This window comes from Mastigoproctus giganteus, chromosome 1, assembly GCF_048544385.1.
Source record: "Mastigoproctus giganteus isolate SK-2022 chromosome 1, ASM4854438v1, whole genome shotgun sequence".
In the NCBI taxonomy this organism is placed as follows: domain Eukaryota; kingdom Metazoa; phylum Arthropoda; class Arachnida; order Uropygi; family Thelyphonidae; genus Mastigoproctus; species Mastigoproctus giganteus.
In genome coordinates this window covers 270,375,794-270,390,666 of record NC_143575.1, presented here as the reverse complement: position 1 = coordinate 270,390,666, position 14,873 = coordinate 270,375,794, and the positions used below count along the sequence as shown (strand labels likewise).

The following is a 14,873-nucleotide window of genomic DNA, read 5'->3' as shown; positions in this document are numbered from 1 at the left end:
TATCACGTATATTCTTCCGATTTTCATGTATCATTAAATTTTTTATTTGGTAAGGTAAAAAGGGTAAATTTGTGCTTAATATATCTTTACTTTTATAGCCTGTGGATAATATTCCTCCTATTTTTGCTAATTAGAATCGCTGTTTAATAGAATTAAAATTCAATTCACAAACGTGATCACAATTACCAGCACTTACTACACATAGTATAGTGAATACTATGGTGACTCCATCGTAACACAATTTGATTGTACAGTGAACCAATTGTAAAGCAGGAGTCCATTGTATTTTTAACCTTTTTTATGTGAAACTTTGGATAATTGGGGCAGCTGCTTAATCGGGCCAAAATGCACTAGTCCCGATGTGTCCCAAATAACCGGAATTGACTGTATATATATATAGTTTTTTTTTTTTCCCTTTGCGATTACCAAGCCAAAACAAATTTTATTTATTACTACTATTAACATATCAGCATGCTCAAGAAAAACAAATTTATGTTTAACAGTAAAAAAAAAAATTATTTTAAGAATCAATTATGAATAAATATTAGTATATTTCAATCTGTCAGCTGAAAATTTACCAAAGTAAACAATTATCCTTTACAGTGTATATAAAATTTATGTAAAAAACCTTAAAAAAAAAAATGAAGAAATTACAGAATCTATAATTTATTTTTTGATTTTATTTTTATAAAACTTTATTAATAAAATCTCTTTACTATAAGACTGAAAGAACATGATGTAGCACCACTAACAAGATCAAAAACTGTAAGATGGTTGAGTAGTCAGAAAAATGCTTGGAAATGGGTATTAACCAGTATCGGATTATTTACAACTTCCTGGCAAAGCAAGTTCGATTATCACAGTGTCACCGCACAAAAACATCCGTATTTCGAAAACTTGAATTATCCCTGTTAACAATGAAAGAAATTTATTTGAGAAGCATTATTACGCAACATCGAACATTTAAACCATGCATTACTTTCTAACTACAGTAGACTCACTCATCTGGTGGTGGATTAACTGGGTCGCAGATTAATCGAGATCTCTACAGCTAGTGGAAGTCAAACTAAGTCAGACAGCAAAAATAAATATGTGGACTCCTTTACAAGCACTGTTTATTTACATTTCTTAATGTAAATGTAAACAAGAGCCTCAAATTTTTCAGAAACTGCATCCCCATCTGTGCTTTCTGCCTGATTGCTTGTTCTAGTCATATTTCAGTAATCCTTCAGTTTTATTACTGTATGGTTAATTTTAACATTCTTACAAGTATATTTTCAAAATTTAATTTCATGTGCATCCATCATGTTAAAACAGAAAAGGGTTCTTTGCAGTGAACAAGAAGTTTAGCTCACCAACTTTAATGGGTCTCTACTCTACTAGATGGAAAAACATGGAGACACTGGTTTTTTAGAGAAGATAATGCTTTGAAATTTATGTAGTACCATTCACAGGAAGGTAAACCAAAGGAAAAAGCAAACTCTTCATTGTTCTTGTTTTTCTTTTTCAAAAAATTATACATTTCTATTATGTTTTATGTGAAATCTCATATTGTAATATACTTTTATAAATATGAATACAATATATACAATATATAAGCAAATAAAGTTAAATTTCAACAGCACTAAATTTTTCTTTAATTTTGTGAATTATCAGGGCAATTTATTTCCCAACCATCCCAGATAACCAGGAGTCTACTGTATATACAAAATTGCTATATTTTTATTTCACTTTATCCATTTTACAAATCTAAAAAAAAAAAAAAAAAAAAAAAATCACATCTAACTGTATACTTTTACAATTTTCAACTAAATAAATAGTAATTCTCCTTTTAAAAGGATACGTTAACAATATGCAACAAGTAATTATACTCATGGTCATAAATCCTCCCCCCTTTTTTTAACGATCAAAAAACCTACCTCAGTGAACTTTTGTTCCATACTTCCTGAAGTATGTATATTTGGTTAAATATTATTAAAAAAATAATAATAATAAATAAATAAATATAAAAATGCATTAAATTTTGGTTTCAGTGCCACAACAATTTTGCAATTAACAACATTAAAACTGAGTACTTTTGTATGAGCAAAAGCACAAAGTACTCAATTACTGCTATGACTTCACATACATGTTTTATAGTTTTCCAGCAAATTTATGCTTCTTCCAAATTTTGTTCAATTTTGCAAGTTTTTTTTTTCTTTTTTAACCAATTTTTGAACATTCAAATAGCCAAATGTGCTAAGTTTTATTTATTAATGTGGACTTCAAAGCTGCCACTAGGTGGCTTTACTCATGTCTGTTATGAAGAATATTGCTATCGCTTCGCTTTCTATCTATTAACAGCAATGCAGTCCAAGACAGTTTGAAGGAAGTTACTCCTCCACTTTCCCTATACAAAGGGGAGTCCAACAGGGTTCTCCTCTCGGGCTACTATTTTTTGCTATATATGTTAATGACATACAAGATTGTATGCAACATGTAGACATCAATGTGTTCTCATACGCAGATGACTTGAAAATATACAAAACCATCAAAACAACACGACTGTGAATCACTGGAAAATGGACTAGACACTATCACCCGATAGATTAAAAACAATGGCCTAACACTAAACTTAAACTAATGCTGCACCATGTCTGTTGCAGACTATCACAAAAAACACAAGATTAATTATCCCTATAAAACTAATAACCATGAGCTATTGAGAATACAAGAGGTTTCAGATTTGGGAGTGTGGTTTTCTGACAAGGGAAACTTCAACACACATGTAAATAAAACTACAGCAAAGGCCTCCAAATCCCCTGGACTGCTTAAAAGAATCTGCTTCGACTTTACCAACATACAGCTCATAAAAACAGCTTGCACAGTGATAATCAACCCAATTCTAGAATATGCCTCACAAATCTGGAATCCTCACACGAAAATTCTTAAAAAACAACTGGAACGTATTCAGAAATCCATAGTCAGATTCCTAATGTACAAATCTAGGTTGGAAATGAACACAAAATCCTACGATAATTGGTGCATTCACTTCGGGATGGTACCACTTTACCAAAGAAAGGCTGAGGCAGACTGCAAATTCCTAATGCATCTCGTGGCTGAAAAGTTGGATGCCCCCGAGCTGCTCTACCTCATCAATTTCAGCTGTCCTCCAAGAGCCTTGAGAAGACACAATATGCTGGCACAAGAGCCATTCAGAACTGCAAAATTGCTAAATGGATCCAACACTGATATTCTAGCTGAAGACATCAATATCAAAAAAGAGTTGCAAAGGTTTTATAATCAAGTAACTAGAATATGAGAATAAATGATTAACTTAATAATAATAATAATCAAATAATAAGAAAATAGGCATATATTATCTATAAATTTTTCAATACACAAAGATAATAAATAACAAATATAATAATAAGAAACAATTAAAAAAAAATTGGATAACTATAAGAATAATACAAATCAATCAATGTAACTATTCATTGTGAACAAACAAGAAAAGATAACAACAAAAATGTTTAGAAATACAAAATTCTCTGTCATCCCAGCTTTGCTCAAACGCAAATCACTTGTAACATAAGATATTCATTGTATGTGTTGTATATTGACCTTGTATACTGACTGTATACAATGTCAAATGAATGAAAGCAAATGAATATAAAACACCATTATGCCTGGCATTTGTGGATTATGAAAAGGCATTTGACTCCATACAGCATAAGGCAATGTTTCGGGCACTGGAAAGACAAGCATAGATACCCCACATATTATGATTTTGAAGAAAATATATGAGAGTGCTACCTCCTTTATTAGACTAGACAAAGACAGTAGGCAATTTAAAATCGAGAAAGGAGTTCGACAAGGGAAGACAATATTTCCGAAGCTGTTTACTGCTGCCCTTGAGCAAGCTTTCAGAAGATTAGACTGGTCGCAGAAAGGAGTCAATGTGAACAGAGAGTACCTAAACTATTTACCATTTGCCGATGACATTGTAGTCATAAGCCACGATCCCAAAGAATTAGAGGAAAATCTTAATCAATTATGCACAGTTAGTAAGGATTTTGGACTAAAGATGAATATGACTAAAACAAAAGTAATGATGAACAAGTATGCCACAGAAAGGGAAATAATGATTGAAGGAGCAGTAATTGAAAAGGTGGAGTCATATACTTATCTGGGACAAGTTATTAGCTGTAATAATGATAAATGGCTGGAAGTCAAGAGAAGAATAAATTTTGGATGGATAGCATTCAGGAAATATAGTCACATACTGAAGAGCAATATCCCAGTTTGTCTGAAACGTAAAATAATGAACCAATGTATACTCCCCACCATGACTTATGGAAGTGAAACTTGGGCACTCACCAAAAGAATGGAAGAGAAGTTGAGAACTATACAGCGAAGAATGGAACGAATTATATTGGGAATCAGACTGTTAGATAAGAAGAGAAACACATGGATTAGGCAGCAAACTCAAGTAAAGGACATTCTTATCAAAACTAAAGAACTAAAATGGTCTTGGGCAGGACATATAGCTCGAAGACATGATGACAGATGGACTAAGAAAATAACAGAATGGTATCCAAGAGGAGCTGGAAGACAAAGGCGGAGATGGATAGATGAAATCCATGAGTTTGTGGGTAGTAAATGGATGGCCAGTGCTCAAAACAGAAGAAACTGGAAAGTTGCTGGAGAGGCCTTCATCCTGCAGTGGATTGAAAATGGCTGATGATGATGACTGACTGTAAATAGAATTATTACTGTATTGCTACTGTTATATTCCTCCTCTGTAAGGCTTCGGCTGTTTTGGAGTAACAATAAAATAAAAGAATATATAATAAAAAAAAAAAAGACAGTTTCTCCGTCTTAGAGAGCAGCAGTCAGTAGATTGTGTAATTTACTAAATGTTAATTCTTCTGATTATTTGCTTTCTTTTCTCTGAATATTGTATCCTCCAAATGTATTGTGTATCAGAAACTACTGTGGGAATAAAACTCCTATTTTATTGGCAAAGAAATTGTTATTTTTACACAACAATTTCTTCGCCACTTAATACTTTACAGACTGTTCACTAAGCTGTATGTTATTGGAGAGTACTCAGTTTTTTTTGCTTCTGAGCAGATGCATTAACAATAACAATATTTAATGCAGCAAACTTATACACAAAATGTGATAAACTTGACTTGTTCTTTCCTGAGGGCAAGAATATGTATAATTTCATTTAAAAACTCAAAATTATATTTCTTAAAAATCCATGTGTTTCAATTATCTTGTTTTTCAAATATGCCTTTAAAGGCTGCCAAATGTATGTGGCCTGTGCAAGGTTTTTTCAAGTAGTCAGCTCTGGAGAGGGTTTCATCATGGAATTTTTAAAATTTATAAAAGCAAAAAGTTTGTATACAAATTCTTTTAAATATTAATTTGTTCTTATCCTGAATTGGTTGCACAAATTTTGAGTGAAATTATTGTCAAAAATCAAATCAGAATTTAAAAATATAGATGGAACAGGACCAGGGGCAAAAGTTTATTACATTGTAGAGCAGATATCATCTTTTAAGGGCACAAAAGGTGATATTGTTGTACACGTGACTAATGATATAACTCTTCAGGAACTAATGACAGAGAGAGAGAGATCTGCAGATTTACTCAACAAGTACAGGTCAATGTTGAAAAAGTCACGAGTTAGGGTTGAATATGAAAGTGTCTGCAGTTTTGCCCAGACACAATAGGAGGGAGTATACGATGAGAGCCCTGTCGATCAATTTGGCCCTGGAAAAATTCTGCAAGGCTCAAGGAGTCAAGGAGCAGAATTTTTTTCAACCTTGTCTGTGCTTGTTGACAGGAAAGACTGCTTATACAGGGATGGGGTACACTTAAATAGAAAGAGTGCAAGAATATTTGCTGATTCTATCGAGGCAGTGTTATGTGGTTCGGAAAACTGCAAGCTTGGGGGATCACACAGACTAAAAGGTTAACAGTGCAGGAAGAGGCAAAAGTAATTCTTGCACTACTTCTATTAGAATGAACAGCAGCATGGAAAGCAAGGCAATGGAGATTTCCAGGACTGTTGGGAGTCATAGTGGAACAAATAAATACATGGGCTGTGTTAGGGTAACTAAGAGTACAAACAGGTGCATGTATACTTGCATGTACACTAATGCTAGGAGTATAGTTAATAAATCTGATATCCTAGCAATATCTGAAAAGGCAGATATTGTTGGGATATCAGAGATGTGGTGTCACACAGATATCAGCAGTACAGAATTGGAATTTGGGGAGTACAATGTGTACAGAAAGGATAAACAGGACAGGAAGGGACGAGGAGTTATGCTGTTAGTTAAGAAACACAAAATATAAGGAAATGCATCCAAATTGATGTTGGTGGATGATGCAATGTTGAGTCTGTTTGGTGTGACATAAGCACTGGAAAGGAAAAATGAGAGTAGGTGTGTGTTATAGTCCTAATGAATCTGATGAGTATAATGAGCAATTGTGCAGAGAAATAGAGTGGGCCAGTAAATCAGAATGCCTTATAATGAGGGATTTTACACTTTCCAGATACTGACTGAAATTGTGGTTGGCCACTCGCACACTAGCAAGACCTTTTTGGATGACTTTTCTACAGCAGCATGTTCGAGAGGCAACCAGAGAGAGTAATAAATACCCTTGATCTGATAATCAGCAGTGATTATTCATGCATTAAGAATTTGCAGATAAAGGAACCACTGGGTGACAGTGATCACAATGTACTGATATGGGAATTACTTAAAGATGTAACTGCCATCAAGTCTAAAGGGAAGGGCCTTTGCTTTTGTAAATGTGACTACAGGGGTCTTAGACAGTTTTAAATTGTGTACAGTGGGATCAACTGATGATGTTACCAACGTTAAATTCTAAATGGAAGCCTTCAGGGACTTGAGCTTCGAGGCTACTAGGCTTTTCATTCCAACTAAGAAATACTATTCAAGGTTCAGGCCTAAATAGATGTCAGATGAATTAATAAGGCTCGTGGCAGAGAAGAAAAATGTATGGGATGCATATAAATTATTAGGTGACACAGAAGCCTATGGCAGATATAAGCTTGTCTGTAATCAAGTCAAAAGGAGGTTAGGCACGTGAAGGCAGATTACAAAAAATCTTTGGCAAAGGACACAAATAAAAACAGCAAAGAGTACTTTACTTGTGTAAACTCTAGAAGGAAAGGGATGAATCATATTGGACCACTTAACATAGATGGGTTGACTATTGATGATTATGCTCAGGTAGTTGATAAACTGAATGAGTATTTTTCATTTACATTCACATGAGGAGTTATTCAATGAGGGGAATGCCAGAAGTTTATCAAACTCTAATAGGGAGCTAAGTGATTTTGTAATAACTGAGAGCAAAGTGGAGGAGAAGTTGTTGAAGTTAAACATAAGGAAGGCACCTGGGGTGGATGGGATCTATCCAATTATATTAAAGGAGGCAGCAAAGGAAGTAAGCAAACCCTTAGCCATAATTACGAGAGCTTCTTTGTCCTTAGAAGAGGACGCCATGAACTGGAGGTGTGCAAATGTATCACCAATTCACAAAGGGGGTTCAAAAGGTGACACAAGTAACCACAGACCTGTTAGTTTAACTTGTGTTCCGTGGAAAATAATGGAATCACTGGTTAAAAAAAGCATTGTAGGATCATCTAGACAATAGTTAAGACAAAGCATGGGTTTGTTACAGGAAGGTCTTATCTGACCAATTTGATTGGATACTATGATGGTCACAAAGGAACTCAATATCAAAAATAATTTTGATATTATATACTTGGATTTCAGGAAAGCTTTTGATACTGTTGCACATGGAAGACTGCTGTACAAATTGGAGAGGTATGGCATTAAGGGTAAGTTGCTACAAAGGATAAAGGGATCATTGGGTGGGAGACAACAGAGAGTGGTAATCAATTGATGTCAGATGAATTAATGAGGCTCGTGGCAGAGAAGAAAAATGTATGGGATGCATATAAAGTATTGGGTGACACAAAAGCCTATGGCATATATAAACTAGTCTGTAATCAAGTCACAAAGGAGGTTAGGCAGGAGAAGGCAGATTACAAGAAATCTTTGGCAAAGGATGTAAAGAAAAACAGCAAAGAGTTCTTTACTTATATAAACTCTAGAAGGAAAGGGATGAATCAGACTGGATCCACTTAACATAGATGGGTCGACTATTGATGATCATGCTCAGGTAGCTGATATAACTGAATGAGTATTTTGCATCTACATTCACACACGAGGAGTTATTCAATGAGAGGAGTGCCGGAAGTTTATCAAACTCTAATAGGAAGCTGAGTGATTTTGTAATAACAGAGCAAAGAGGAGGAGAAATTGTTGAAGTTAAACATAAGGAAGGCACCTGCTGTGGACAGGATCTGTCTATCTATCTAGTTATATTAAAGGAGGCAGCAAAGGAAGAAAGCAAATCCTTAGTCATAATTATGCGAGCTTCTTTGACCTCAGGGGAGGTCCTCTGGATTGGAGGTGTGGAAATGTATCACCAATTCACAAAGGGGGTTCAAAAGGTGATAAGTAACTATAGACCTGTTAATTTAACTTGTGTTCCAGGGAAAATAATGGAAACACTGGTTAAAAAAGCATTGCAGGATCATCTAGACAAGACAAGACAAGACACAGCATGGGTTTGTTAAAGGGAGGTCTTATTTGACCAATTTGAATGGATACTATAATGTGGTCACAAAGGAACTGAATGCTAAAAGTAATTTTGATATCATATACTTGGATTTCAGGAAAGCTTTTGATACTTTGCACATGGAAGATTGCTGTACAAATTGAAGAAGACAGACAGTGGTAATCAATGGACAAATGAAATTACAACTTAACATCAGTTGTAATTTCTTAATTCAATTTCCACATAAGATGTTCTTATATCCCCCATAGCATTTATGGTCTGAAGATGGGGTTCAGAAAGAATAGTGAAACATCCCCTGCTGGAAAATTAGTGTAATATTGTGTTTGTATTATTTATGAGTTTAATAAAACCTATTTGTTAACAATTTTCATGTGGTATAATAGTTGTTTATTATATATATATATATATATATTAATATATTTATATAGTATAAACTTTACCATATAGATAGAAACCACATAATCCTTTCCCCATTACATTATGAGGTGCTAGTTTCAGCAATGTGTTGTTTATGGATGAGCATTAAACAAGAAGGCAAAAAAACGTAACACAGTTGTGCAGTGCCTGACAAGACCTTTGCATGAATAATTCTAAATAAACAATACCTGTTCATTTACAAAACTGCTCAAGTGAAAAACTGACTAGATTTAGGAAGGTATTGAAAGTTTCATCCATTAGCACTGAATCAACAATATGCAAACATTACTCTGAAGAGGGGATTGTCACGTGCCTTGCAAGTACTAAGAAAACAAAAAAAAACTAAAGCACAGTGCTAAGTTGGTTTGTAATAAGAGCTATATTTATAAAAGAATAAGAGAAATTTACCTCAATATGATACTAAGAACACTTCCGTATGACACTCTCCAACAATTAAAATGAATATAAAATTAACGCAAAATGATTACAGCAATAAAAATGATTTTAAAAAATTTAATGTAAATTTTACAATACGACTTTCCTTCCTGAAGCTGATGGAGCTTTTCAGGCATGTCTCGTTCACAGGAATGAAAATAAAGTGGAGTATGTGTGAGCCATGAATTGGAGATTAGATATGGATGGTGATAATTAATAGAATTTTCATGTAATTTAATTTCAATGGCTTCTGCAATTAATGGTCTAGAATAATTATGTTGGACACTAAATACAGTCGGCCCTCTCTTTAACAAACTTCCATATAGCAAAATTTTTTATGTAGCGAACCTTTTTGATTTCCCCTTGGTCGTTACACTGAAAATAGTTTTCGTATAACAAAGAAAATTTCCATATAATGAACTGATTTCGAGAGATGGGTATGCATTCTTCACACCTCCGGCCTTTAGAGACAATAGAGTTGATGCTGTAGAAAGACAAATTAAGAACTAAAGGATTAAGAATTAATCCCTTTAGCTTTTAATAGCTAAAGGCATCAAATCCATGAATTAAGAGCTAAAACATTTTACAATTTATTGGTGCCTGTAAAACTCTGCTGGAGGAAACTGGCCAACCATGGCGAGGGATAGAAGATTGAAGGTTCTGGGAGAGACCCTTGTCCAGCAGAGGGTCAGCAATGGCTAAAAAGAAGTAAAACTTATACAACTTATACACTACTATACCGAGAAGTCCTACTGGTCAGCTGTCCACAGCCTTTGGCAAAGATTAAGGAAAAATCCCGACGTGGCATTAGCTCTGGTCAACCTATTTTTTACTGTAAGCATCCTATTAGAGAATTAGGAAAGAGTGATTTCCCTTTATCTCGGAAATTGATCTGTTGTTTCAAAAAAATGAATCATCCACACTTTCACTAAATTTCACCTGTCTCTGTTTGCACGGCAGCTACAAGTGATCCCTAATTTCAGCTTTACTTTAACCGCTGTGCAAGTAACCTTACAGTGTCTAAGAGGAAATCCTTGAGTGCAGTGTGAAAAAGTGGAAGTGCTTAATAGTGTAGATCGGAGCATTAAAGAAAAAGAAATCACTTTAAAATTTGGTATCCCTGCCAGTAGTGTATCAACCATTCTGAAAACGTTTGTTTCGATTTTCAAACTGTTTGAGGAAACGGGACCCAGTCAGAAGCGTGTGAAATTATGCTTGTATGAAGGTGTAGATGAAGCAGTTTTTAAGTGGATGAAGTTGATTCGAGACCAAAATATGCTGATATCAGGGCTATTAATAAAAGAAAAGGCTATGGAGTATGCATCTTTTCTGGGGCACAAAACATTTCAAGCCAGTTCTGGTTGGTTGAACAAATTTAAAGAGCGTCATGGCTTACTTGAAAAAGTTATTTCTGATGAAAGTGGAGTTCTAATCAAAGAAGACTATACCCATTGGAAAGAAACAGTTTTGAAAAAAAACTTATAGAGGACTACGAGTCCAAAGACAATGCTGATGAAACATGTCTATTTTTTAAATGTTTGCCGAACAAGACACTGACTTTTAAAGGTGATAAATGTTTATGTGGTAAAAATAGTTAGGAGAGAATTATACTCTTGGTTGCAAATATGGCTGGTAATGAAAAACTGAAGCTTTTGTTAATAGGCAAAAGTAAATAACCCCTGTTTCAAAGGAGTAAAGTCGTTAGAGTTGAACTACAATTACAACAAAAAATCTTGAATGACAAGCAAAATTTTTGAGCAGTGGATTTTAAATTTCAATGTAAAGATTGAAATTTAAAATCATTACTAACTAAGCCATACGTGAGACAATGATAGGAATAAAGAGAGGACTTTCTAATAATGTCTTGACCGAGTATCGAATTGCTGACTTAAGTAACTTACCTTATGCTATTATTATGAGTCTTGTATTCCATTATTGTATTTTGAGGAAGGTTTAGCACTCTTTTCAAAGTGTCCCGTATACGTACAGTTGTGGCTTGATCACCAGCCGTCCGATTCCAAACAGAAATTATATCCTCCTGAAATAAAGCAAATTTTAAACAGTATATAAAAATATTCAGATGAGAAAAATAATCCTTATTTCGCTGGACAAAACACATCACAGTGTGTGTAAATACAAAAACAAAACACAACACAAAATAATTAAAACAAAACAGGTTTTTGTTTTAATGATTTGTGAGTGCATTTGTATGGCATTTTGTGACCAATGTGTTTTTCTTTGTAGTTTTGTAATATTATAAGACTAAAAGTTGTGTCTTTTAATACTGTAGTAGATATACAGCTAGCTTCTTCCTTTATTTTTTCTTTTTTTTCTTTTGTACTGTTTATTTTGGTCCTTTAACTGTGATATTTTCTGGATTAAGTAAATTATGTTTTCTGTATGGAAGTACTGTCTCATGTTATAATTTTTTTGGACGGTATACATAACTTTTAGATAAAAACATACATGAGAAGGATACACTGCAGATACAATATGTAAACACAGCAGCTTTTATTTCCCTACACATTTTATGCATTTTAATTATTTATTTTTTGAACAATGATGAATCATCAAAAAAAAAAAAAAAAGCAAGTGAAAGCAGTATGAACCAGCCAAATTCAAGCAAACTTGTTTCCCTAAATAGAAGTATATGGCTTTTGATTTTATTTGTATTGGTAGTGAAGACAATCTTACTCCTCAATGTATCATTGTGCATGTATGGTGTCTGTGAATTAAGCTTTTTCCAAACTGAATAGTCATCTAGCTTATCAGATGACTAGTTAATAATCTGCATCTCTCTGCAACACTTTCTTTTATGGGAAAATGTTTCTCTCTCCGTAATGGCGAAATTAAAACTGTACTCTTAAGACTGTTCCAGTTAAGAGAATTTCCCGATTGGTAAATTCTCTTAACTGGAGCTCTCTTCAATTCTGACATTTGAACCAAATTATATTTCACCACCCTTTGGGCTTTTATTTCCCTACACATTTTATGCATTTTAATTATTTATTTTTTGAACAATGATGAATCATCAAAAAAAAAAAAAAAAAATGTATACTTTTTCAGGGATTCAAAGTTTATTCAGATTCTTGAAAATTGTGCAGGTTACTCTTCAACAGCACAATATCACCTGTGTACAATAATGTTCAATTTTTACATCTCTTTCATTATGATATTATAAGTACTACTTTCTGTCAATTTTTCTTTGCTATTTTATGAACACACACAAAATGTGAAAAATTAAATTCGCTAAAAAAAACCCACCTGAAAACGAATAGAAATAACTGCTCCACATATTTCTTCTCCAACCATAAACTGTTCACCCAAAATAGCTAAAATTAGATTCTCCCAGCATCGCGAAGCCAATCCTTTTCGTAACCTCACAATCCATTTGCCTCCTGCTCTGTTAGCTTCATCCTAAGCATTAAAAACAATAAAAAAAAAAAACTACATCCAAAATTGCAAACTTAAAATTTACCAAATAATTAATGACAATAATAATTTGCAAAATAACTTACATAAACAGATACAAGACCTCTAAACAGGAACCAGAGAAACCTTTGCAAATTATTCAAATTATGCAGCTAAGCTCATGTCAAAAATTTAATAGCTTTACAAATCTAATAATTAAACAAGCTGTAGGCAGGTATGGAGTTTGTAATTAAATCTGTATTTAAGGTCATTCCTCCACTGTAGCTATGTGTAGAGGAATTTCTGAAGTCTTCTTCAACCAAAACTGTAATTAGCCAATCTCAGGTGGAGAGAGTAGTGTTTTTCTTCCATTAGATATTACAGGTTTTTTAGTCTGCACAATGCAAATATTTATTTTTCAAGTTAAACAATATGTCAGAGGATGACTGAAATTTGGTTATTCAAATATTTTGTGAGATTAGTATTGGAGGATTGCAAAGACAAGAACTGGAACTTTCCATTCAACTGTGGTCCTGATGAAACAGTCCAGCTTACTCATCATTCGTTGTAAGGTAAAGTTAAACGTTGCAAGAATGCAATGGGAACAATGCAGGAATGGATGCATGTCGGTCATGTATAAGATCTTGTCACAAAAACTTTGGGTGAAGACTGACATTTCTGCGTGTCCATTTTAAAATCAATGATTCAAGCACAAAAAAGTATTTGAAGTCAATGGAAAGAGAGGAAGAACAAATGGGTGCATGCAGAATTTTGAACAATGACAAAGTACTACATATTTTAATAAGAATAATATTAAAATATTATTCTTATTTTTTACTTTTATGGATTTTTAAATGATTTTAATGAACTTTTTATAAGCTCTTTGTGAGGATATATTAAATTTAACTTGGAATCCAAGTTAACTACTACAAATTTTTTTAGGAAGGAAAGAGGGTTAGCTTTTTCAGAAATACAGTATTGTTAAGAGGTGGGGTAGTTTATCAAAGAGAAAATATGGTGTGACCTATTTTCAGTGGATTTAGTTTGTGATTAAAGAAGTTAAGGAATTGGTAAAGGCCATGGTTGAAGATACTTCTGCAGAACTGGTACCTCAGTAGAATGCTAAATCAGGTTAGTATTTAATGGGTTGTAACAAAACATCTACATACAAGACAGTATTATTATGATAATTCAGAAATGTAGGAAAATAGATGTAAATAGAAGTGCTCGATAGACCTGGGAGAAGAATAAATAAAAAATTTTGGGATCGTCCAGAGAAGTTATAAGGGAATATATGTTGGCTGATTAAAAAGCTATAGCTATACCTAAGTAATTACACTGGTGTTCAAAGAAAGTGCATCACCTAGGAATTTCACATTTCTAACCCTTTTTCAGGATGGTATGTTAATGATTAGCATCACAAATAGAAATGTAAACAAAAGATATTTATTAATAGTTAAGATAAACACGACAGTTATGGCTGAAATGCTATCAGAAGCCCTCAATTTGCTTCAGTTTATCATTTTAAATGGAAAAACCAAATGAAAAGGTCACCAGGTGCAAACTAATATTTAGTTGAACCATCTCAACAGCAGCACACTGTTGAGGCATCGACAAGATCAATTTCTGAAGATAATCAACTGATAGTTCATGGTTCCAAACATGAATTATGGCTTCCTGAAGTTCACGAAGATTTGGTTTCTTTCTGGCAACTGCAGATTCCACATGATGCCAACAGTTCTCTATAGGATTCAGGTCCAGGCTGTTTCCTGGCCAGCTAACAGTTGTAATAGACAGCTCTTCCAACCATTTTTTCACCTGTAACAAATGTAAACAGATTACTGTCAAACCTCTAATGCAGAAATGAAGCTAAAGTAACTACAGAAGTGCTTTCGCCCGATGACGAGGAGCAGAATTGTCCTGAAAGATGCAGT

The 14,873-nt window shown here is 33.8% G+C and overlaps 1 protein-coding gene across 2 annotated transcripts in view; it reads right to left on the bottom strand.

Annotated features, from left to right (window-relative positions):
• Positions 1-776: 776 nt before the first annotated feature.
• eIF4EHP (eukaryotic translation initiation factor 4E homologous protein) overlaps positions 777-14,873 on the bottom strand; it is a 48,619-nt gene continuing 34,522 nt past the window's right edge. For both annotated transcript variants that reach the window (XM_090386367.1, XM_090386375.1), the window contains 3 exons: positions 12,793-12,945; positions 11,430-11,566; positions 777-908 (listed from right to left, as the gene is read on the bottom strand). In XM_090386367.1, coding sequence (XP_090242493.1) covers positions 866-908; positions 11,430-11,566; positions 12,793-12,945 — 333 coding nt within the window. In that variant the 3' untranslated portion in view covers positions 777-865. The remainder of the gene's footprint in view (positions 909-11,429; positions 11,567-12,792; positions 12,946-14,873) is intronic.